Raw genomic sequence first — 26,398 nt, 5'->3', positions numbered from 1 at the left:
GGGAGGCACAGTGGAAATTTCAGCTTTCGCTGGTTTTCTTTTCCCTTGCAAAACAGCAGGGTCCAGGTTACAGCCATCAATCTACAATCAGTATAGACTTCAGAAGGTCGCCAATTAAATTTTCACATTTCCTTATGATAAGAGAGGCACGTGTGCCAGACAGTAGATATAGGAACAGTTTAAGCCATACTTGCTTAAAAGGCTCCACTGACTGCTATTTTAAGGCAGGTTTGGTGAAAGTTCGACAGGCAATTTCCTCAGGAAATGAAAAGAATTTTGCCTACAGAAATATATTAGCTTTGATTGAAAAGAGGCTTTTAGAAAATACTTCATCAGTGTGATATTATATTGATGTTACACTTCCTTTACTTAGAAAGACATTAATCGTTTTGTTCAGAACTCAGACTTCTCAGCTATTCCTTTACCTTGCAGGAATGGCACAAAAGGAAGGCGGGTAGTGATGCTTTATTGGCACAAAAGGCAGAAGTTTCTCAGGAATTTAGTAATTTGGGGAACGCTGCGGTCTCCAGAATCTCTCAGGCCGTGTTCTCGATGATAACAGCGATACCTTGTCCACCGCCAATGCAAGCTGAGCCAACCGCGTATTTCCCACCACGACGCCTGGATGGACAAAGTAACAGTGAAAATTATTTCTATTTATAAAACCATAGTAGATGTTGTCCTCATTTTATGAAAAGAAATTAGCTAACAAATAGGCACTACTAAAGTTGACTCCACCATCTGTCTGGGCAGCCCATTGCAGGGCTCTGCCACCCTCAAAGGAAAGAAGTTCCTCCTCATGTTGAGATGGAACTTCTTATGTTCAAGTTTGTGCCCGTTCCCTCTTGTCCTGTCCCTGGGCACCACTGAAAAAAGACTGGCCCCATCCTCCTGACACCCACCCTTGAAGTATTTATTTAAGTATTTATTTAAGTATTTAAGGCGTTGATCAGATCCCCCCTCAGTGTTCTCTTCTCCAGACTCAAAAGACCCAAGTCCCTCAGCCTTTCCTCACCAGAGAGATGCTCCAGGCCCCTCAGCATCTTTGTAGCCCTCTGCTGTACCCTTCTCCAGCAGTTCCCTGTCCTTCTTGAACTGGGGAGCCAAGAAGTGGACCCAGTGCTCCAGCTGTGGCCTCCCCAGGGCAGAGCAGAGGGGGAGGATGACCTCTCTCGACCTGCTGGTCACCCTCTTCCTGATGCACCCCAGGATGCCCTTGGCCTTCTTGGCCATAAGGCCACGTTGCTGGCTCATGGTCACCCTGTTGTCCACCAGGACTCCCACATCCTTTTCCTCAGAGCTGCTCTCCAGCAGGTCAACCCCCAACCTGTACTGGTGCAGGGGGTTATTCCTCACCAGGTGCAGCAATGTTATGTTGTTCTTAGGAATACAAGATGGCAAAGAACGACATTACGGGCTACTCGTGGTTTCAACACATAATAAAAATGGCATAAGTAATATATCATTTTATTGCCAAGCTAGTTTTTAAAAAGCTAAGTTTTCTACAGCCGCACTCCAAGAAACAGTTTTCTGCAAGGTGCAAATTAACTGAGGTTTTGTGGTTGAACGCTAATATAGTGTTGCAAGTAGGAATAAAAAAGATATAGTGATCTCTGCCCTGAGGAAAAAAAAAAAAAAGAAAAAAAAAGAAACCAGTACACTTTAGCGTGGAAAGTTTAAAGCCAGTGGACTGGAAGATTTTAGTCACACAGTATCCACGCTAAAAATCTTTTGCAGGCGTAAGTACATCAGAACTGTAGTCGCCAGCAGCAGCTATCGGTTACGTCCGTACCTTAATTCATGCACCAGATGAGCCGTGATCCGGGATCCTGAAGCACCCAAAGGATGGCCGATAGCGATGGCACCTCCGTTGACATTGGTTTTTTCAGGGTCAAGGCCCAAAACTTTTTCGACAGCGAGATACTGAGGTGCAAAAGCTTCATTCACCTAAAACACCAGAGAAACAACAGAACTCTTCTGAGAAAAACATTCAAGTCTGTGTTTATAAAAGCGTACTCAGATAAAATACAAATTGTCGGACGCAATACAAAATCAAATCCTTCCGGCACATGTGATACAAAGTAAGTATGCAGTATATTTTATTTAAAAAGTGGCACGGTATATTCTGATTTAATGTGTTCGTGAAGAGCTTGTTTCTCTGACACAAAAAAAAGGCTTTGTTCAGGAAGGGAGAAGTGTGACTAACTTAAAAGTAACTGGGGAGAAATTAGGGATCTTATCAACGCTCATAAATATCTAAAGGGCGGGTGTCAAGAGGATGGGGGTCAGGCTCTTCTCAGTGGTGCCCAGTGACAGGACAAGGGACAACGGACGACACAAACTGCAACATGGGAAATTCCATCTCAACATGCGGAAAAACTTCTTTCCTTTGAGGGTGGCAGAGCCCTGGAAGAGGCTGCCCAGGGAGACTGTGGAGTCTTCCTTCTCTGGAGATATTCAAACCCCACCCAGACAAAGAATCACAGAATTATATGGGGTTGGAAGGGACCTCTGGAGATCATCTAGTCCAACCCCCTGCCAAAGTAGGGCCACCCAGAGCAGGTTGCCCAGGAACGTCTCCAGGTGGGGTTTGAATGTCTCCAGAGAAGGAGACTCCACCACCTCTCCGGGCAGCCTCTTCCAGGGCTCTGACACCCTCACAGGAAAGAAGTTCCTCCTCATGGTTAGGTGGAAATTCTTATGTTCATTTTTGTGCCCATTTCCTCTTGTCCTGTCCCTGGGCACCACTCAAAAAAGACTGGCCCCATCCTCCTGACACCCACCCTTGAAGTATTTATAGGCCTTGATCAGATCCCCCCTCAGTCTTCTCCTCTCCAGACTCAAAAGACCTAAGTCCCTCAGCCTTTCCTCATCAGATTGATGCTCCAGGCCCCTCAACATCTTTGTAGCCCTCTGCTGTCCCCTCTCCAGCAGTTGCCTGTCCTTCTTGAACTGGGGAGCCCAGAACTGGACCCAGTGCTCCAGATGGGGCCTCACCAGGGCAGAGCAGAGGGGGCACAGGTTCCTGTGCAAACTGCTCTGGGTGGACCTGCTTTGGCAGAGGGTTGGACTAGATGATCTCCAGAGGTCCCTTCCAACCCCTACCATTCTGTGATTCTGTGAAAACATTAATAGTCCAGCCAACAGGGTAAAACCTCATGTCACATGAGGCTATTTTTCGTTCCATGGAATGCTATCATGCCATTTTTAACTTCCACGTGCCTGAGATTTTTGCAATGACTGTACAACTGTGTGGTAGAAAGTAGACGGACAGAGGTCAGGCCGACAAGCTATGACAGGTGAGCTCCAGACATGCAGAAACACCCACCTTGTGATAACGAGCTACATGTACGAGTAGAATGTTTCCACTAAAAAGATCAGGAGTTGCCTCACTGTTCACGTTAAAACTCCTTACCTCTACCAAATCCATGTCCTTCAAGGTCAAGCCCGCTTTCTTCAGAACCTCAGTAATTGCAGGTACAGGGCCTACGTGGAAATTGCATGCACAGTTAGTGAAATAAATAAAACATAAAGGCTTATAAACATGTTATACATAGGATAGCTTCATGAAGCCTCATCAGATCCCCTCCCATGAGCCTCTGTGTAGCCAATGAATTCTGGATATGCCACTCACCTGCTTTATTAGCTGGGAAGAGAACTCCTAAATCTCAAAACTATTTGGCAGCTCTCCCAACACGCTGCCAGGGAAAGTCAGGAGTGTCACTACTGCTACACAGTTATGTTGGTAAACACCCGCATAGCTTTCAAGTCAAGAGAACCGACAGTCCCCAGCCAAAGAAAAGAACTTCATGACAGTTTTGAGGCGTTCTCCTTCCCAGGACACTTGGTTCAGCTTATTCTTCCCTCACAACTTGCAGCCTCCAGGTATACAAAAAAAGAAAAGGGCAGGCTGTTCTCGAGTTTGCTAATTATGTGTTTCGTTAAGGGTATTGTTGTTTTTATGCCCTTAATATAATTTATCTGAAAATCTTCTAGTCAAAAAAACTAACAATAAAATATTCCCTTGGATCCAGGTCCCGGCCAACTGAAGACAGTAAGATATTTTTTTTTTGAGAGAGTATTACAGAGTTTGGCAATAAAACTGTTCCCTGGAAGAAAGCTGACATCTACAACATAGTATAATCCACTAGGGGAGATTAATCCCAAAGCACAGCTACCTAAGGAAAGAAACACTCAAAGAGAATTTGAAAGGGATAATTAGATATGTGCTTGTAGGACAAAGATATCGAGATGTTACATGGTAGGTGATCATCAGACAAAAAAACCCAGTCCTAAACTGTTAACAATCCTAAATGCTATCTCACTACCGAAAAAATGGTGTCAAAAACTCAAAGCTCAAAGAATAAAAAGCATAAAAATGAGAAAATGACCAAAGAGATAGAAAAATTAAAAGAAGAAAGGGCCCAGTTCAAAGCTCAGTGGATTATTAGAAAGCCTCAGGCGGTTTAATACTAGACTCTAAACGCATCTCATTACGGACAGATTTTAGTATGCCTGTTACGCGTGAGAGTAACGGGAAGGTCTCATGTGGACAATACAAAGACCATTAATGACAGCCAAGTAGACTTTTCCCCCCCCTTTCTGTCTCTTTTTCTTTTTTTAAAATAATGAATTCTCTCCACTAGACATTGTGAAGCAGGACTCCCTATCACTCTCCGAATGTGAAAGGGCAGTTGCTCAGACTGAGCTCCTGTTCTCAGATCTGTTGCTGTCACGTCGATGAATCTCATCTGGTCTTTTTGAGTTGCTGGGGACAGGCCGCAGCGTTAAGGAGTTACGATACTAACCGTTTCTCCGTATAATTTATGAAGTTTTTAAACAAGCTCAAAGAGTCGCCTGACCTAGAAAGAACGGGCTGGTTTAGAAAGCACGGGCTGATTTAGAAAGCACAATGATGCCATGAAAGAAACCCTCCCTCCACATTTGCTTTGAAGGTTGTGTTAGTCAGATAGTGTCCCATGAAGAAAACAAATCTGACAATGCTTCATTTGCATTTCTACTGCCACATGGAACCAGTCCACAGACTGAAGAGAAAGGCAGAAAGGAAAAGGGATGCTGGGATACAACCACTGTCTACAAACTAAACAGAAAGGAAAAATCCCGGGGTGTGTCTGGATCGGCTTTGCGGGTTTGTTTGCTTTAACAGCTACTTGATTAGGAAGCATAAAATATGTTTGTAATAAAAAAAAAGAGAAGTAGCGGGTTTGCCAAAATAATCCCTGAACAGATGCGTATCCCGGAATCCAATCTTAGATTGAGAAACTGAGTAACTGCTGAAAGGTGTACACGTAGGCAACACTCCTTCGGCAAGAGGTGAGGAAGACAACTCATAGTTGCACTTTTAATAACGGCATTTAAAGCTTACAGGGAACTAAATTGAATTGCAGGAGAAAAGCGTTTCTAAAAAGATTGAGAGAGTGCCTATTTTCTTCAGTTATTAACAGAGAGAGTAAAAAAGGGAGAATTTAAGGTGCCTGGGGGACTACCGTTCAGTAAATCAGTCTCTCTGCGTAAGAGGGATGGACTGATGCAGCAGAACGGACAGTCTCTCTGTAGAAGCACCACAAACATCTTCAGAGCTACCAGCCTGAGCACGCTACAGCCTCCCTTTCTTTCCTTTAAAGTGCCCAACATGAGGATATTTTAATACCGCTTCACGCTCTAAAATAACCCGCTTTATCGCAACTTACCGATGCCCATTATGGAAGGGTCACAGCCAGACGAGTGATAGGCCACGATTCTTGCCAGAGGAGTAAGACTGTGTTTTTTAAGTGCCGATTCACTGGCAATGATGACCGCGCCAGCTCCGTCGCACACCCCCTTGCAATAAGAGAGACAAGCATTCTTAGCGGAGAAAATAAAACAAACAACCCCCCCCGCAACACGCACTTTAAACTAAATATACCCCTCAAAATCAGCTCGAATCCAAGACGCTACTGTTAACATTTAACAGGCAATTGCGTTAGTGTTTATTCAAACCAACAAACCACAATCTTCCACTATTCTGTGGACTAGTAAAGAAAGTTAAATATAGAGGTTTCATTAATTTCAATGTTTTAGAAAAGGAAAATACATTTTTGCCACTTATAGTCTCCCTTACACTGGAAACACCATTCTGTAGACTTGTAAGGACACTATTAATATTGGATAATGTTATGTACTATTAATTATAAAAGATACTTTGCAGACACCCATACTTAGTGTGGCTGTGATCTATTTTAGGCAGGAATTCAGCTTGTATGATCGCAGAGGTCCTTCTGGCCCAAAGAACATTAATCAATTGATTAAGATAATGACTGTAAGAGGAACAGTCTGTAATGACACGCTGCTAAGCAGCCAGTCTGCTCTGGGGAAGGGCACAATGTGGTCTGGAGGATACAAATTGTGGTACAAAGAAGAGCAGCAGCAGCGCGGCCACTAATATAATGCATGATTTGCAACGCAAAAGTTCAGTAATTATTGAAAGTAGAACGGTTAATTCTAAATATCCACTGCAGTGCATAACTCAAGGCTGAGGAGGAAGTGTCAATGTCTCCCTAAAAGAACAACGACAATCCACAGAACCAAATTTTAGGACACATGAGCAGCCTGAAGGATCCCCTGCCAGCTTGGGGCTGGAAGAGTCAACCAGGGGCGTTCAACTGCAGAATTAGAACTCGCTTTCATCAGGAGACACCACTGACGGCCAAAGGTGGCTCAGTGAGACATAAATACAGTGACAATAAATTTGGAGAAGCTTAGAGGTGACACTGTCACAGCCCAAGGCTTTGACGTACTCACTGAAGCATTCCCAGCAGTCACCGTTCCATCCTTTTTAAAGATCGATGGGAGCTTTGCCAGTTGTTCCAGAGTGGTTTGGGGTTTTGGGTGCTCGTCCTTTTGCATATTTTCCTTCCCCTTTTTCGTTTTCACTTCAATTGGTGCCATCTCAGCATTAAAGTAACCAGCGTCCTGAGCTGCAACCACAAAAAGGAAAATAAAAGGGACTCCGATAAAAATATGGAGACGGTTGCGCAGCGTGACCAATAATCCCATTTTCATGTGCACACAACTTTTGCTCTATTTTCACCAAGAGTTCAGGGACAGTATTGTTTATGCTTTATTTTGTTTAAACAGGCTGGTTGGAGTTTTATTGTTTGTTTGTTATTTTAGAAACTGGGCAAAAACTCTGCAAATACATTCTCAAAATTCTCCAATGAAAGGCTCAAATATTGAAGTGTTATTTCAGCTTTAAATAACAAATATGTCTTTTTTTTTTTTTTCTTTTTTTTTTTTTTTAACCACTAGATTTATTTTTTGGTACATCATATCCCTATGTTTTTGCTTTATTCTATAGCTCTGTCACTTATCAGAGGGCCAAGAAGCTGCAAATCTCGCTCAGAGAGGAACGTGGAAAAATATCCTGAGCCCCATTTTCTCTGTTGATGACCAGCATAAGCTATTGTCTATCAATCAAAATCCTGTCCAAGCTGCTCCTCCACAGGATCTCACAGTCAAGTCATGATTTTAGAATGGGATTCAAGCAATTCAAGACATCGTAGGTATCCAAGCATCTGGCCACGTCACCTAAGATGTCATTAGACACCAATATTCAGGCAACTAAATGCTACCTTTTGTGTCCCCAATCACAGAATCAAAGAATGATAAGGGATTGGAAGGGACCTCTGGAGATCATCTAGTCCATCCCCCTGCCAGAGCAGGTCCACCCAGAGCAGGTCCCACAGGAACATGCCCAGGTGGGGTTTGAATGGCTCCAGAGATGAAGACTCCACCACCTCTCTGGGCAGCCTCTTCCAGGGCTCTGCCACCCTCACAAGAAAGAAGTTCCTCCTCATGTTTAGGTGGAACTTCTTAGGTTCAAGTTTGTGCCCATTTCCTCTTGTCCTGTCACTGGGACGTATCTGATGTTTTTATCCGAAATTGCCGTATCTGATGTTTTTTAGCTACCTCTGAACTTTCTCAATAAATCCTACAAAATCTTCTTCTTTCCTGATTAGCCACAGGACTCTCTCTTTAGCGTGGAATAACATGAACTGGTCATAACAAGCAGAAATAAAAACAGCCAGGCAAAATCCTAGAAAACAAGAAAGAAGCAAAAGCCTCTTCAGGGGTACAGTTTCTAGCAAAGGCTCCAGGAATGACAGGAGTTAACTAACACGATCAGCAGGGAAGGTAACACATAATTGAGCAAGCACTGCTACACCCACTGAAAAAAATACAAAATCTTCCTCCAAGAGTAGCAGCTGTTAAAAAGCACCATCATTAGAATGTAAAAGTAACCCAATATCTTTGAATTATGGCTTTGGCCACGTAAACCACCCAAAGAACAGTTTCAACAACTATCCCCTCTTCAGATTCCATCTGCTCTAACTGTTCAAGGGTTGTAGAATAGCATATGACTTGAAAAAGAAATAAAAAAAGGATTTAGATCAATTACAGGACACGCTGGCACGCAGGACAGATGTGGTTCACTGTGGGAGATGACTGTTCTGCAGTGAAGTAGAAAGAAAGGAGTCATGTCCTATGCCTGGGACAATGCTGCTCTGTTGCGGGGCATCCCACCAAAGGGGCACCAACAAGCCACATTCCTGAACATGAATTCTGCTCAGGCAGGAGGTGACACGTGACAGGTCAATGGCATTTGCTGCCTAAACGGCTATTGAGTGTCCACTAGGAAGATGCAGCAAGCCAGTGGAAAGGGGCTCGTTACTTAATCTGCTGATAGCCACAACACCTGACTCCGTATATTCAAAGTCAAACCCCCAAGGAGTTTGTACCCCAAGGCAAAAAAACCCCACGAATTAGAGTATCTGCAAATCAAAAAACAAATTACACCCAGATCCACGAGCTACACAAAACTTAAAAGATACTTTGAATCGACGTTAAAAACCGACTACATTTGAAACTAGTATCATGTAAACACTTCCATTCCTAAATTTACTAACCAGCTTTGCATCTCTGTTGCGTTTTGAAGGCGTATCGGTCACAGTCCTCTCGCGTGATGTTGTATTTTGCAGCCAGATTTTCAGCTGTGATTGCCATCGGTATTTTAACGTGCGTGTCTGTCAGAGCCGCCCACAATGTGTCTTCCAACTGCATGAAACATTATGAAAAGAAAATTATAAAGCACAGCAGTATTAACATTTATTATTGACAGCTTCTAATTATTCAGCAGCCTCTTAGAAACTAATGTCTCCTTGTAAAATTAACTCAGGTTACCTACAGATACTTGACTTAAATTAGAACAAACACAGTGCAAGTTCTTGTGTGTTATTTTAATTAACCTACATTGTGCTTTTGTGTGGTTTTTTTTCCACTCATATGTGGCCCCGAAAGGTTTGGGAAAAGCCTATGACTCTTAGCATTTCAGTGTATTTCACTGCTGCATGAATTATTTATTAGAGACTTATGAGAAAACACACCTGTCTTCCTGGTTAAAACATCTCAGGGGAGAAAACACCCAAGTCTAACTTCATTTAACCTGTTAAAGGCCACCCCAGTCAGCTCAGGTGGGGTTTGTCACCTCTCTGTCACCAGTAAAGTTCTGCAAGATAAATCACTCATTCACCAGCAACTGTATAATTCAATTATCTAAACGATAAGAACCCAGCGGCACCTACGGAGACTCATTGTCATCAGCAACCTGGGGAAAGTGTTCTCTGTAGGAACTGAGGTTTTGTCACGGTGTCACACAAAATTCACAGAGCAGAGTCGAGCATCATTCATATTCACCATCATCATAACGGAAAAACAGCATAGAAAAGGGCTGAAATGCTGAAATATCCCAATTTTTTTTGATGTCGATCACGACCCACTGAGTAAACAGTAATTATCAGAGCAGAAGCGGGTCCCGCTGCAAATTTCCCCACAGGATTCACTAAGGATTTCTCTTTAGAAGTAAATTTAAAAATAACTAATCTGTCAATGGATTTAATTTAACAGTTTTGAAAAAGCTACAAAACTGAACCCACTGTTTTGATAACGTCTGAATACTGAACAAATGCGCTGAACAACTAAATCGGGATCTGATCTCTAATAATTCCATTTGAAAGGATAGACTGTCTGTGGGCCAAATACTCTACATTACTCTGTAAACGTGACTTTATTCAGAGGAAAAAAAAGAAAAAGTAAAAAAAAAAACCACCACCAAAAGTACTAGACCTTGAGTTCTGCTCCTAATCTGGTTCCAAATCGAATGTTGCGAACTGCATAAGGAGCCTGGCTCATGTTTTCAGCTCCACCGCACAGAACGATTTCTGACTCGTTAAGGCAAATTTCCTGTTAACAGAAAAACAAAACAGATCTAGGATTTAGTTTGCCGCTTTTGTCAGACACTAACAACTGTTTTAGAAAAAGCCCTCATCACCTACAAAGCCACACACAGAGAACGTGTTCATGCTTAGCCGTGTGTCTTATTTATGAAGGGTTTACCCTTTTTATTAAAATTGGGGGTCTGTCATCTTTCGTTACGTGTTCCTTCTTCCTCCTTTCAGCCAGGAATGATTATAGCAATGAGGGAAAGGAGAATATGGATGCAGACATACGACAGGATTGATGAGCAAAGCCATTAAACATCTGCATGCCTGTGTGGTTAGGTTCAGGGACGGTCGAGCGCTTTATTTTTTTGAGCTCCCAATATTCTCAAAAGGAACCCAAATTAAACCTCAAAGCCCTGTGATTCTAAAAAAAAAAAAAAAAGGGGGAAATCATTTTAGAAAACATTAGCCAGGTAAGCTGCCAAAAGAAACCCCTAAAATGCACTAATTCATCTTTGGCAAAGCGCACAGAACCTAGAAGACCTAATTCCTAAAAGCACCATCAGACCACTCAAAAATTCTGCTTTCTTAAAACGACTCGCTCAGTTGGACAGTTAAGGTTATTTGTGTACCAGAATGGAAGCAGATGAAATTCTCTTGATGTTCATTTAAGATGACTAGTTAATAATTAACGTGACTGATTTGTAGTAATACGTGCTGAGACGCTTCCTTATAATTACCAAAAACTCCGCGCGCGCGTTTAAGCAGCTCGGAATAGAAGCTGCGGCTTTGTTGTTTGCCAGAGAAATAAAGAAACGTTAGCTGCACTGATGAAACGCCGTCTTTGGAAGAGAGCTCCCAACCATACTTTCGATATAATGGTCAAATTCCCCAACAGAGTTTTTTTTGGTGTAGACTTAACGTGTATACTTTTTGCAGAAATCACTAGAAAAAAAAAAAAAAAGCCAGATGGATCTTATCGTAAACACGTAACCTTAACTCTACATTGGCTTCCACAAGTTTTCCTTTAGAGGATAAGATCTAAAATAATTCGCCCGCCGATGGGAACTTTTTTTTTTAAAAAAAAAACCCTGTTTCAGAAGGAGTGACATCATAAATTAGCTGATCAATGAGAGGGTCTGGATCTTTGAATAAAAAGACATTTAAAAAGCACGGGTTGCTTCTTACATGGCTAGATGAGAATATAAACAATGATGAAAAGATGAAAGCCTCCGGTTGTGGTTCTGACGCCCAGTAACTCCAGTTCATAAAATCATAGAATGGTTAAGGTTGGAAGGGACCTTAAAGGTCATCCAGTTCCAACCCCCTGCCATGGGCAGGGACACCTCCCACCAGACCAGGTTGCTCCAAGCCCCCTCCAACCTGGCCTTGAACCCCTCCAGGGATGGGGCAGCCACAGCTTCTCTGGGCAACCTGGGCCAGGCTCTCACCACCCTCACAGCAAAGAATTTCTTTCTAGTATCTCATCTAAATCTCCCTTCTTTCAACTTAAAACCATCACCCCTTGTCCTGTTGTAACACTCCCTGACAAAGAGTCCCTCTCCGGCTCTCCTGTAGGCTCCCTTCAGATACTGGAAGGCTGCTATGAGGTCTCCCCGGAGCCTTCTCTTCTCCAGGCTGAACAACCCCAACTCTCTCAGCCTGTCCTCACAGCAGAGGGGCTCCAGCCCTGGGATCATTTGCGTGACCCTCTGCTGGACCCGTTCCAACAGGTCCGTGTCCTTCCTGTGCTGAGGACTCCAGAGCTGGACACAGAACTCCAGGTGAGGTCTGACAAGAGCAGAGTAGAGGGGTAGAATCATCTCCCGTGACCTGCTGGCCACACTTTTTTTGATGCAGCCCAGGATGTGGTTGGCTTTCACAGAATCACAGAATATGGGGTTGGAAGGGACCTCTGGAGATCATCTAGTCCATCCCCCTGCCAAAGCAGGTCCACCCAGAGCAGGTTGCACAGGAACTTGTCCAGGCGGGTTTTGAACGTCTCCAGAGAAGGAGACTCCACCACCTCTCTGGGCAGCCTCTGCCAGGGCTCTGACACCCTCACAGGAAACAAGTCCCTCCTCATGTTGAGATGGAACTTCCTATGTTCAAGTTTGTGCCTGTTACCTCTTGTCCTGTCCCTGGGCACCACTGAAAAAAAAGACTGGCCCCATCCTCCTGATACCCACCCTTCAAGTATTTATAGTGTTGATCAGATCCCCTCTGTCTTCTCTTCTCCAGACTCAAAAGACCCAAGTCCCTCAGCCTTTCCTCATCAGAGAGATGCTCCAGGCCCCTAATTTCACACAAACAAGGTCACAGGATGCAACTATTGCACAGCTGAACTCCATTTCACTTGTTGTATTCCTTATATTAAATTCAAAAATAGCTACAGTGATGATTTTTTAAACCAACCACAATATATGGCACTGTGGAGGCTGAACTCTTGCACAAAACCGTGCAGGACAATAAAAAGTCTCTACCAGTAGTACCTAAAAATCCATGATAAGACCCATCCCAAACATGAAGTACACGTTTCTACACACGTCTCTTCTCTCGTGTTAACAGTCTGATAAAGGTTACAACTAATACAGAAGAAAACAGAACTTTGTACCTGACATCCACTGGCAATGGACTGGAAACCAGAGCCGCAGAGTCTGTTGACAGTGAGGGCTGGAACTGGGACAGGAACTCCCACGCGTAAACCAACATGTCTCGCGATATAAATCGCATCTGCGGCGCTCTGCGGACAGCACAAACAGGAGGTCTTGTTACGCTCTAATTTCTTCAGAAAGTAAAAGTCTTGATGAAAACACGGAACGGTGTAATTGTATCACTGATAAAAGATAGTTTATGTTCAAGAGAAACCCTACTAGTCTTAAGAAGCGCTTCGATTCACTTCAAAAAGACACCATCCTTTACGATCAAAAAGGGCCAATGTCTTAATATGCATTTTAAAGAAACACTGTGTTGTAAAGACTAGACATCAGGCCAAAAACGGGACTACAGATGTTAAGACTGAAGTCAGCAAGCAAAGTACCCCACACGGAGCGGTTTCCTTCAGAACCCACTACTTGAATAAACCAGGCTCCAACGTGAGATGAAACGAAACCAAATAGGCTTCTGCATTTCAACTACCGAGTCAGCAGATGATGGCGAGCACAGGCACAGAATAAAAAAAAAAAAAAAAATTATAACAGCACTGCTATAGGCTTGTAATGGATCTTTTCCAAACAGAGAGAACACTTACGCTGTTGGGGATCATGCCCTAAGCTAATATTGTCGTGGTTTCGACTGAATTTACCAAAACCGGACCGGCAGATGGCCCTTCCCCCCCTCTAAAAGAGGAGAGAGGAGGAGAAAGAGATAAGGAGATTCAGAAGTTTAGAATGAACTAAACTACTTTAATGAAGAATTAATATTAAAATAAAAATAAAGAAGAAAATAATGAAACAGATACAATATATACAAAACCGTATCAAGCTCCCAGGATGACAGTCACGTCACCGGCAGGCACTGGGGAAGTCCCAGACTGGACTCAGTGACGAATGGGAACTGGATTCCAGCTCTGGAGTCAGGAACACACGGATCGGGATCAAAGGCAGATGAACAGACAGAGTCCTCTCTGGACGTCGGCCATCGCAGGAAGGGGGCTGACCCTTTGATCCCTCAGCTTCTATACTGAGCATGGGGCAGATGGGATGGAATACCCCAGTTGGTCAGGTTTGGGTCACCTGTCCTGTCCGCTCCTCCCCACCGATGTGACCCCTCTACGTTTTTTCCGTTTCCGACCCTCTAAGGGGGCAAATAACGAAATTGGCCGACCTTGGTTGTTATAGCAATAAGTATAAGCAAGGACCTCCCTGCATATCGTTCCTTGGCATGGAGCACAAACATTGGGCTTATCATTCTGAGAACGAGCAGTTTTCTCCACAATATGCCGTTAATTTCAGAGAGTTAGAGGAGGCCTAGCTAGGATGTAAAGTTACAGAACAGAAAATTGGTTTGGTTTTACTTCAAACCGGGACAAATATGTATTATAAATACAAAGTTCTGTCTTCTTGCCAATGCAAATTCAGAAAAGAAAATAATTTACTCAAGCCACTGCTGCTGAAAAAGGGGAGTTTAAAATGGTGGTACATTCATAGTTATTTAAACACCACCGTAAAATACTTGAAAGGAATCCACGGCTAAAAAAAGAAAATCTGTCGGGATGGGGAAGTATGATGCAAAGGAAAATAAATATTTCAACATGAAAAGACTTTTTTTTTTTTTTTTATTAGGAGAACGCTATTTTTTATGTGAAAGCATTACAAGAGATTTGGATGCTGCAATATTTTTTCTCTAGGCCACAAACACTTCTTACAAAACCTAAAAAAGTCAAATCCAAGAAGCTGAGCTGGCAGTTGTAGGAGACAGGAGAATCAAAAGCTACTCTTTTGGCTGAAAATCCTTAAGGAATGCTGCACGTCTGTTCACTTACCATGAAAGTTCTCAGGGTTTTGTTTCTTCTGCACCCTTGAAACCCTCAGTGCAAAATAAGACTGCCTACCCTTAATAATGGTGAAGTCAGAATACAAAACAGAACAAAAATAGAAAATGCTCTTTCCTGTCTTGCCTAAAAGAAAGACCCGCATCTAGACATGTGGATAATTGCGGTTTTGCAATGCCGGTGCCCTGCACACAACAGCATCTACATCACAAGGTCTTTGGAAAAGATACGATTGTCCAAGTATCTCTGCCAATCAAGGCATGTATCCCTCCAGCTCAAAGTAAACCTATATTCACTCAAAAAAATTCCATAGGAAACTCTAAGGACTCACATCAGTTACAGTCTCCAGAAAGAAAGGGTTTTATTCAATCCAGTGAAAGTTCACTGGTCATCGAGCTACGAAGCTCAAGCCATTAAGAAGAAATTCTTTGCTGTGAGGGTGCTGAGACCCTGGCCCAGGTTGCCCAGAGAAGCTGTGGCTGCCCCATCCCTGGAGGGGTTCAAGGCCAGGTTGGATGGGGCTTTGAGCAACCTGGTCTGGTGGGAGGTGTCCCTGCCCAGGGCAGGGGGTGGCACTGGATGGTCTGTATGGTCCCTTCCAATCCAAACCATCCTATTTTCATAGAATCATAGAAAAAAATGTACCAGGGACTAGCAATTAATCGTTTCATGAATCCACATTTTTTAGATCAGCTTGTCCTAGTTTAAGCCACCTTTGGTACTAAAAATAGAAAGCTCAGTCTTGCTCCCAATAATATCACAAATCACGCAGGGTACGTCCCTTAAACATGAACAGGAAACACTACATGATTAACGCTACTTACTCGTTCCATCTCCACCCCTTTGGTTTATTCTTGGCTGCAGAGCAGAGGTAACTATCAATAGGACCCCACCGAAGGAGACGATGGAAATAATCACCCACCAGAAAATTTTCCATGCTACTGACCTGCATGACACTGCCGACGACGACGCTGTCGATCATCTCCGGAGAGACCTTGCCAGCAGCCAGTGCGGCTCGAGCAGCATGTTCTGTCAGATCGGTGGCCGTGAAGTCCTTCAGCAAACCTCCATAGGTCCCAAAAGGAGTTCTCTTCGCTGCAACAATGAATACACCTGCAAAAGAAGAAAGAGTTATCCAGACATGAAGAGTCTGACAAACAGAAAATCATCAAAGACAGCCTCAACTGGACTACTTCCTAAATTCACAAATAAATACCATAGAATCACAGAATGATATGGGGTTGGAAGGGACCTCTGGAGATCGTCTAGTCCAACCCCCTGCCAAAGCAGGGCCACCCAGAGCAGGTCCCACAGGAACGTGTCCAGGCGGGGTTGGAATGTCTCCAGAGAAGGAGACTCCACCACCTCTCTGGGCAGCCTCTTCCAGGGCTCTGACACCCTCACAGGAAAGAAGGTCCTCCTCATGTTTAGATGGAACTTCTTATGTTCAAGTTTGTGCCCGTTCCCTCTTGTCCTGTCCCTGGGCACCACTGAAAAAAGACTGGCCCCATCCTCCTGACACCCACCCTTGAAGTATTTTTAGGCCTTGATCAGATCCCCCCTCAGGCTTCTCTTCTCCAGACTCAAAAGACCCAAGAAGTCCCTCAGCCCTTCCTCATCAGAGAGATGCTCCAGGCCCCTCATCATCTTTGTAGCCCTCTGCTGTCCCCTCTCCAGCAGTTCCCTGTCCTTCTTGAACTGGGGAGCCCAGAACTGGACCCAATGCTCCAGATGGGGCCTCCCCAGGGCAGAGCAGAGCAGAGGGGGAGGATGACCTCCCTCCACCTGCTGGTCACACTCTTCCTGATGCCCCCCAGGATGCCATTGGCCTTCTTGGCCAATGGCATAGACATGTGAAGCCACGCAGCCCAAGATAAATAAGGATATAGCAATACTTTAGACTGGGAAGATACGCTGAATTAATGGGTAGTAAGAAAAGCTGGGAAGATTTCAGAAATAACTCTTTTCCGCAAAGAGGTTTGAAAAAGACAGGTAGTTTGGATACTGGGCAGAGAAAAAAGGTTGCTACACCACATCAGGCATCAGTGCTAGTTTACTAAAAGCGTGAAAGTAACACCCATGAAATTCCACAGTGGACATCTGTGAAATAAGCAGAGGAGGAACAGTTCTTTTAAGAAACAAAGAGGCCATTCCCTCAACCTAGAAAAAAAAAAGCAGATTTTTCGTTTATACTCTGAAATTTTTCACAAAGAATAATTAAAAAAAAAAAAAGCAAGCAAACCAAAAACCTGATTTATATGCATTTTGATTCGTTTAACTTAAGAGGACAAAATACCTAATCAAAAACTTCATGCTATTTCCAGAATGATACAGAGATCATGTAAACTGGATTAGCATCAGTCTTCCAAGTTTCTGAGAAAAAAATCCAGTTTTCAACAGGCATCGTTTGTACAAATGCTTTGGCCAGAAGGAATCTATATGAATTTCAGCTTGGGAGAAGCTGCTTCTGACCCAAACCTAACGTCTGGTGACTACCGGGCACAGCAGCTCTCTGCTGCTGTGGGCAGAACCAAGCGGGAAGCAGCCTGTGAACTTTCCCCCAGTTAAAGAACAGAGCTCACCTCCCCTTTCCTACAGCGTGCCACAGCTATTTTAAGTAACGCTAGAAGGATATCTACGGATAAAAGAATGAAGGCACATGAAAATGCCCCCTCATGAAGCTGCTCATGAACGCTGTTTTCAGCCCCTCTGTTAGAAGCCGGGTGATCCATACCGTTTGGCTGGTTTGCTGGGGGGGGGCCGGGGGTGTTCCTCTGTCCCCCACGTATTTGGATCCCAGACTACACGATTTACAGAAAAGGACTTTGCAAACTGGTGAAGGTCAAGCCTGCTCCACTGACAAGGACTCGAATGCAACGTTGGGATCTCAAACAGGCAACAAACACGCTCAGAAGATGGCAAACAGCCTGAAGTCGACTAAGCAAGAACTGCATCTTAAGGATAGGGACAAATGATAAGGGAGATTTAGATTGGATATTAGGAACAAGTTCTTTACCATGAGGGTGGTGGAACACTGGAACAGGTTGCCCAGGGAGGTGGTTGAGGCCCCTTCCCTTGAGATATTCAAGGTGAAGCTCGACGAGGCCCTGGGCAACCTGGTCTAGTTGGGGGTGTCCCTGCTGACTGCGGGGAGGTCGGACTAGATGACCTTTGGAGGTCCCTTCCGGCCTGGACCAATCTATGAATCTATGATAAAAACAACATGGTTTTCAAAGCCATAAAGATGGTAAAACATAGTAACACCCTCGCACCCTGATGCTGCCCACCAGTTTCTCTCTGGGGTACCCAGAAGACCTTGAAAAATAATCTTTGCTAAGTACACCACTGCTGCTCCCTTAAAACGTAGTGCTGACATGGAACTTATTTCCTCAAAGGGATAAATAGCTGCTAAGTATGATACATCCGGAATGAGAGAAAACACTCTTCAGGTTTTCAAGTGTAGAAGGAACACCACAGTCACTAAAAATATGTATCTCAAGAGGTTTCTGTATATTCAGAGGTCTGAAAAGTGCCAAAGCTGGTGCAGCGGGGAAGGTCCCGTACCCAGGCTCGGAACTGGCCCCTTGTATCCACACTGCGTGTGCTATATCCATCACCGGTTTTCACTCTTCATTTAATCATCATCCAATTGATACCAGCCAGTAATTCAATTTAATTCGGAACAGTTCTTAATTCATTGACCGAAAACTTCTTACTTAGTACATATTTTTTTTTCAAAAAAAGCTGAAAACTACTAACAGGCACAACATGTGAACCCCTACAAGGTTTTTTAACAAAGGTGAGGATGCTTTAACTGATTTACTTTTACAGAAAACAGGTGTGTTCAATACAGTCACTGTAGAATTAGTCCCTGGACTCTAAGTATTCAGGTGGCAGGTTTAAATTTAGACCAGTAATTTTCATTTAACTACCCAAAACGTATTGTACTAACAATAGTTTATTGAATGTTAAGTTTGAGCCTTCACTAAATGTTAACAACACTTGTTAAAAAAAAGACTCTTAGCTCTTTTAAGGATTAGCTCATGTTCCTAAGCTTATCTTCCCTGCAGCAAAGCAGGCCTGGACACTCGTCTTGCCACCACTCGCCCACAGATTCCTGTCCCTCTGCCTCCTCCAAAATTGTGTCAGCAATAGCCAATGACAAGGTTTTGCTGTGGAGCATATCAGGGACCTGACCAAGCTCAAAGAACTTGTTCCCCTCCCCTTTGGCCAGGTTGTTGGTTATCCAGGTTATTTGCTAATTCACATACACCCCGTTGCCTTACAAACAAACAGTCTGGGGCGAGGATGGAACTTTGCCCTTAAAACTTTTCTTTCACAATAATAACATCTCTCTTTCACCGAGGTCGCTGCCGCCGCTTCTTCACCGCAGCACCACGAGGCCAAAGCCTAAACCAGAGCAGATCACGCTAAAACTAACTGCGGGAGCTGAAGACAAACCCAGAGTCGACGAAAAATGAAGGGCTAATTTTCATTTGGAGCAGTTCTGCGCCCGAGTTCACCCTCCGGCTGCTCAATAAAACACTAATTCGAAGGCTGGACTGAACCAGCAAGGGAAGAAGCAGCAGCATCATGACCTGTGTTTGAGTTATGCTGAATTAAACTGATCACAGAGCTGTTCCCCTAAGGGTATGTTATTCCAAAGCCTGCCTAATTTTGCTTGATTGGAGAGACGTCTACAAACGCTGATCCCTCCACAAACTTTCAGGAGGGGCAACAAGGGGTGGCTGAAGTCCTGAGTGCGAAAGGACTCTACGCCCTTTGACAGCTCTTCCTGAGTCTCCATTAATTAGTACCGTCCTATATTAGCATGGCAAGACTTCCAGAGTCTCCGCAATTTTCCAAGGTGATAAACATTGGGTGAGAGCAGAACACTACTGACCGCATACAGATCTGGAAGCTTTTGGGGTTAGAAAGCTAAGGTCACTCTGAATCCTTATCGAACACTCAATTCAAGACATCTTTTAATCTGTTTTTTTAACCACCTGCTGCCAAATGGGGATCTGCTATCGCAGGTCTGAAACATTCTCTAACCCTCTAGCATTTCTCAAATGCACTTGGTATGAAAATATTTCTTCATCAGATCCTATTTTGAAGGCCTAAAAACCAATCATTAACCTCAAAAAAAATAATTAAGGAGCGAGAACAGCATATGAAAAATATGGTGCCGAGAGATGAGAGAAGATCCTGAAACAGGCACAGAAAACAAACAGCAAACAAGTACAGGCAAAGCTGCTCTGTGTTATCCAGCTCAGCAGAGCAACATGGAATTCCTGCAACACCGACACGACCGCCTTTCAGCCCTGAAACCTCAAACCGTGACTTACACATAGGTTATTATTTAGGTACATTCTGCCAAGCAGCAAAGCACTGTCAAATGGGTAGAAAGCCCTATTTCGAAAGACTTCAACTTTGCTTTTAAACAAGATGATGTATTAAAGGGCATATTCATCTTATGCCTTATTTATCTTTTGACACCCCATGGGCAGAGGGGTCCCTGCCCAGGGCAGAGGAGGTTGGAACAAGATGATCTTTAAGGTCCCTTCCAACCTGAACCATTCTATGATTCTATAATTTTTTTTAAAAGGCACAAACTTTAAAGCATATAGAGAATAAAGCAGTTCTGTACACAAAACACTTTTAGGAATCGGTGGTGCTCACAGAGGTTATCCTGCACCGTTATCACTAATACAGGCAGGGGTTTGATACAACAAAAGAAACTTTCAGTCACTGGTACCTCAAGTGTCACCTCAAGTGTCACTTCTAGTCTCTGTACATAGACCTAACCAGTTATTATATACATGCGCCCTTTGCTACAGGTTTGCTTGTACCACGACCGCTTTAAGCACTGCAGGAAGTCGACCACAGTATATTCAATATAAATTCAAATCGTGCTCAATACAGACCAACACTGTGTCCCCTTCCCCACCCTCTGCGCCCATCCCGTCCATCGCACGGATGGCGACAGGGCACAGACAGGACAGCAGGGAGGAAAATCCCCCCCGGGAGGGACAGGAACGGCTTCAGAAGCTCCATGGTGGATTTTCTGACGAACATTGTCTGAGCCCCGGGTCCCGACAGCCCGGGCTGTCCCGGCCAGGCCCAAGCCGGGCAAGGCCGCCACCGATCGCCTACGCCTCAGCCCCGGCCCACCCTCAGGGAGCCGGCCCGGGCCCCACTCGCCCTCAGGGAGCCACGGACCCGCTCTCCCTCTGCTCCCCTCAGGAGCCATGGACCCGCTCTCCCCCTCAGGGAGCCACGGACCCGCTCTCCCTCTGCTCCCCTCAGGAGCCACGGACCCGCTCTCCTCCTCAGGGAGCCACGGACCCGCTCTCCCTCTGCTCCCCTCAGGAGCCACGGACCCGCTCTCCCTCTGCTCCCCTCAGGAGCCACGGACCCGCTCTCCCTCTGCTCCCCTCAGGAGCCACGGACCCGCTCTCCCCCTCAGGGAGCCACGGACCCGCTCTCCCTCTGCTCCCCTCAGGAGCCATGGACCCGCTCTCCCCCTCAGGGAGCCACGGACCCGCTCTCCCTCTGCTCCCCTCAGGAGCCATGGACCCGCTCTCCCCCTCAGGGAGCCACGGACCCGCTCTCTCCCTCAGGGAGCCACGGACCCGCTCTCCCTCTGCTCCCCTCAGGAGCCACGGACCCGCTCGCTCTCCCCCTTAGAGACACATGGACCCGCTCTCTCTCCTCCCTTCAGGGAGCCATAGACCCGCTCTCTCTCCCGCTCAGGGAGCCATGGACCCGCTCTCTCTCCCCCCGCCGGCTGACAGGAGCTCACCCCTCAGGAGCGCCATGGCCGCCGTCTGCCGCCCCCTCGCCCGCGCCTCGCTCGCCGCACATTCGCCGGGCGGGGGGGGGGGGGAGGGAGCGAGGCGCGGGAGGCACGTTTTCATTTATTTAAAACTTCATAATTTTAAAATTATTATTATTTCACTTCTACTTCGTTCGATTTCTCCTTCCTCGCCCACCTGCCTCGCACCTGGACTGGGCGGCGCGGGCTGTGGCGAATCGGCGGCAGAGGAAAAGATGGCGGCGCGGCCCCCGCGGCGTTGCCAAGGCAACGGCGGCCTTGGCGGCGGGAGGCCCGAGCGGCGGCCGGGACCGGGGCGAGCAGCCACGGCGTTGACCGAGTTCGGCGGGACCGGTGAGGAACCGGGGAAGGCACCTGAGACCCGCTGACGAACTGCAGGGGCGGTCCCGGGAGCCCTGAGGGCCGCTGCCCTCCTCCCTGGAGCGAAGTGACCACCCTGAGGGCAGCTCCCCTCACTCCCAGGGCAAAGTCACCCCCCTGAGGGCTGCTCCCTTCCTCTCCAAGGCAAAGTGACCACCCTGAGGGCAGCTCCCCTCCTTCCTGAGGCAAAGTGACCCCCTGAAGGCATCTCCCTTCACTCCCGGGGCAGTTACCCCCTGAGGGAAGCTCCCCGCCCTCTTGGGGTGAAGCCACCCCCCTGAGGGCATCTCCCCTCATTCCTGGGGCAAAGTGACCCCCTGAAGGCATCTCCCCTCCTTCCCGGGGCAAAGTCACCCTCTGAGGGCATCTCCCCTCAATCCTGGGGCGGTCACCCCCCCTCAACTCCTCATCTGGTGTTTTAATGGAAGTTTGTACCCTGATCTTCTTCACAGCCCATGCCTGGCCCAGCACTGCCCCCATTTTCCAGCTTTCCAACCTTTCTGGACTTGGATGGAGAAGACAGAAGACTTGGATGGCCTTGCCATGTCCCCTGTCCATTGCAATCTCCCCGGCTCTGCAGAGGGGATCCACAAAAACCACCTTTCAAAGCTCTGCTGGTTAAAAATGCATGTTGAGGTACAATTTCTGCATGTAAAACCTTTAGTGGAACCATTCAGACTGTCTGGCAGGAGATGGGAGGATCAATACAGAAATCGGTATAAAATCTTTATTTCACGTACAAATTAAAGTCGTCGTATGTCTTCACTGATGCAATTTTAATTTGTATAAATTTTCCAGAAGAAAAAAACGTTTCCCTGTGAACCATCTCATTTTTGATTCAAATCTTTCGACTGCTTTCCCTACATAATTCCCATGACTTAGGTTCAGCCTCATGCAACTTTGTCTTTAAAAAAAGCAGAGGGTTTTACTATATTTTTAGATATATATTATATATAGATTTACTATATTTTCTCTCCCTGCCATTGACTTGCACAGGGGTTGACGCTGCATCTCCTCTTCTCCATTCGCAATGGTCTTCGAGGCCGTAAAACTCCCCACTCTAATTGGTTTCTAATTAGCTCACGATATTTAAGCACCTCTGGCATTAAGTTATAACTTCTGAAGCTTTCAAAAGCCCTAAGTGAAAGCTTTCAGACTGTTTGTGTTTGTAAAATACGTTGTAATTTTTAAATAGAAATGTTTCCAATATACAGAAGCGTTGAAAGGTGTATTTTTACATTCCCAGTTTTGACCAAAAGTCACAATTTCTTCAAAAGTGTTTATTTCACAAATTTCTTTATCCACAGCTGAATATTACAGTGACTATTACAAGCATATTTTTTTTTTCTATAAACAAAGGTGTAGTTTACAGATTTGTTCAAAATGGAAAAATATTTTATAAGCAGTAGTATTTCATCTACAGTATTCACTCCTGTATATCATTCAACTTCTTCGAGAGCAGCTATACCTTCTGCTTGTTAAGGTAATGAGACTTCCCAATTCCCCCCCCCCCAAAGCCCCCAAACAAAGAAACAAAACGAACATTGCACTGTAGCAGCACTTTTTTTTTTTTTTTTTGATAATTCAGTGTGGGTTTTTCTTCTAATTTCAACTCAATTTGAAAGTCTTTGGCCACTGGCATTTACATTTTGAAATAAATTGTATAGTCACTGGGGAATACGTCCTCTGGATTGTTTTACTTAACATACTTTCTACCTTGCTAGAATTTATTTCAGGAAAAAAATAATATATCCATTTATGACTGCAATATTTATCTGAATCAATAAAGTCGGAGGGAAAAGGTAGGTCATGCAATTCATTTTAATTAGGTTGCATTTATATGCAAGAGCAGAATGTTAATTTTTCAGTTAAATATGGTCTGAAATACTAAGTTTGAACAGGTTTTGTTCATTTACTGTTGAAAATGGAGGAAACGTTTCAAGTGCAGCTTTTTCACTTGCATCTTTTGCAAATCAGGTATGTGGAGGGTCATAATATTGCAAAGACTTTAGGTGGTGGCGTGATTTCAGTGTTTAAGGAGAGATAACCACTCCATAATGCTTAAAATCTGCAACATGCCCACCTTTTGTTGCTGTTTCACCCATAAAACAAATCCTTTTAGATAGAGTGGAACAAATTGTATGAGCAAAAAACATTTATGCTGTAAGATTGCATAAATTCAGTCTTGAGGTCTAATTCGACAGTCAACTACTACACAACAGCTTTCCCAGCCAAAAGATGAGCAACCGCAGCTACAAAATGCCAATAAAAGAAAAAAAGAAGACAAAAAAAAAGCAATTTTTTAGTGAAAATGAAGGGTGCACGTTGTTATGGAAGCTTTTAATAGCTCAGATAGCCCATGCCTGAACTCGCCTTTGAAGTGTTGGTTTCATAGTGCTGGTTGTTTGCGTGATTTAGGTTTTTTGGGGGGGGTTCTTTTTTAATTATTTTTTTTATTATTATTATTATTCCCAATAGTGCTTTTCTGAGATAACATTATACACGCAAAAATCAGTATGGGTCCTAGTTTCCTAGGAGCTCCAAAGTTTTTTTGCAGACTTCCTCGGAGTGAGATTTTATAAGCAGTTTTATAAATCCACAGCAACTTTTTTTGGTGACAGAACAATAAAAATATTCCCACATTTTAACGTTCGTTTCAGAGAAACAGTGGTTGAGAAGTCCGTTACCTTAGTAACAGCGAAAGGCACACAGTGGGAAAACACTCAACTTAATAATCAATATTTAAAAATAAAAGAGAGAGCTGGAAAACATCCAGCTTTCTCAAAGCCGTGCTTTGTGCTAGATTTGCTTTTCAAACAAAGAAGTGTCAATCGGAGGAAAGAAAGGCGTGTTTGAGCATAGCAATTTAAGAAAAATTAACATTTAAAACCAAATTTTTAAAATTGCTAACAGAAAAAAAACAACGTATGTTAAAGATATTTCATACAGAGTCCTCTTCCAGATGGATGTTAATGGATAAATTACATTATGACAGATCAAGACGTCCCAGTTCCTGTCTATAGGTACCAAGAGTTTTTAAGAAAGTCTCTTTGTTGTAGGTATAAATTACGGTCCTGAAAATGCCAGTGAAAAGACCGTTGTCCCCTAGAAGAAGAGCATTAACCGCGTTTTATAATTACCATCAGCGACAAAAATCGTCGCGGAAAGAGGATTCTGCAGCAACCTGTCATTTAGCCTGAACCATAAGCTTTGGGAATTTGTACTCTGAATAATTCACATCGGAGAGAGGTAGAGACCGGAAGAGCCTGAGAGGAAAATTCTGGCTTAAGGTGAATTCTGAGAAATAGCACTATGTTAAAACCACCAACATTCTGCTTTGAATTGTTTTTTTAAACCGTGATGACTACTGTAGGGTGGGAAATGGGGATAAGATATAATTTTTAAAAATTTAATTCGGAGTACGGCAAAAAAAACCCCCATTCATTTGCAAACGTGACAAAAAGAGGTAGGTACCATAAATAAAAAGACCGTAGCTGAGCAAGTGACAGAAAAGCGTGGGCTTGTTGGGCAGGGACAGCAAAAGGGTGGCCTTGTCCTTATGGTACGTGAAGGGGACGTGAAGGCACTACTGAATACACGCAGTAGATGCAAACGCCGCAGGACTGTGGTTTGGAGGTAGTGCTGGTACTATACGAGCCATAAATTTTCTGCTATAATTAGTCGGGTGACGGTTAAGAGGAAAAGACAACTTCTCCCTAGGGAATGGCCTTCAGTCTGTCCTTCACTGGGAACAGCCCTAATAAACCACAGTCCGTTTGAAACAAGGGATTCACCCACCGGCACAGACCTGTATAAATCGTAGCACTCCATTTTTTTTCTTTAAAAATGTGCTTTTGGATAGTAATATACATATATAGTACATACAGGACTATTACAGTTTGTATATACATAGATTATATACATGATGTTTGGGTCAAAACATGCTCCTTATCGAAAAAGGTGACTGCGGCATGGCGGGGTTTAGAGTATCTTAGAGTATCTTAATTTTAGAGTATCTTAATTTTAGAGTATCTTAATTTAAGAGACTTCGCACTTTAATTTTCTATTAAATTTTCTATTTTGATCCTCTGAGCAGACAGGGGGCCTGGTCCTAAATTTGCTGGTTTGGGGCAGAAGCATCACCGTTGGGAACCCGTTGCCATCAGGATCATCGTAGAGCATCCCTCAGCCTCGGGAACCCACCTTGTCCCCTGCTCAGAGAGGAGAGCGGCTCCGCAGGAACTCAGAATTCAACCTATCCCGCTAAGTACCAAGAAGAAAATCAATGACTGCATCTACCTGGTGAGGTCAGAGGCTTGGTTTGTTTTAATCTATAAATTAGGTAAGAAAAAAAATCCTAACGGAACTTGAATTGATTGCAATTATTCGTTTCAGGTTGTTGTAGACAAAGAGTTTGCGTTCACTCTTGGC

General features: G+C 44.4%; 1 protein-coding gene across 2 annotated transcripts; it reads right to left on the bottom strand.

Moving 5' to 3' along the window:
• Positions 1-21,617, bottom strand: LOC141476602 (3-ketoacyl-CoA thiolase, mitochondrial-like). 2 transcript variants are annotated; one of them, XM_074165361.1, is made up of 10 exons: positions 21,575-21,617; positions 15,716-15,882; positions 12,892-13,020; positions 10,183-10,299; positions 8,967-9,114; positions 6,802-6,977; positions 5,712-5,841; positions 3,416-3,486; positions 1,793-1,947; positions 1-621 (listed from the first exon to the last, which is right to left on the bottom strand). In XM_074165361.1, the coding sequence occupies exons 1-10, from the start codon at positions 21,588-21,590 to the stop codon at positions 537-539; spliced, it is 1,194 nt and encodes a 397-aa protein (XP_074021462.1). In that variant the 5' UTR covers positions 21,591-21,617; the 3' UTR covers positions 1-536. The 2 variants fall into 2 exon arrangements, with proteins under 2 accessions (XP_074021462.1, XP_074021461.1); XM_074165360.1 differs by lacking the exon at positions 10,183-10,299 and having other exon boundaries at positions 21,575-21,595.
• Positions 21,618-26,398: the final 4,781 nt, after the last annotated feature.

Source organism: Numenius arquata, chromosome W, assembly GCF_964106895.1.
Source record: "Numenius arquata chromosome W, bNumArq3.hap1.1, whole genome shotgun sequence".
Taxonomy (NCBI): Eukaryota; Metazoa; Chordata; class Aves; order Charadriiformes; family Scolopacidae; genus Numenius; species Numenius arquata.
This window is presented reverse-complemented; position numbering and strand designations above follow the sequence as displayed.

Bases quoted from the DNA above. Each gene is read 5' to 3' on its own strand.
- LOC141476602 (XM_074165361.1), bottom strand. The intron at 13,021-15,715 runs GTCAGTAGCATG...TGCTGTCCGCAG, and splicing joins TCGTCGGCAGTGTCATGCAG to AGCGCCGCAGATGCGATTTA. The intron at 5,842-6,801 runs GTGAGTACGTCA...TCTTATTGCAAG, and splicing joins TGACTGCTGGGAATGCTTCA to GGGGTGTGCGACGGAGCTGG.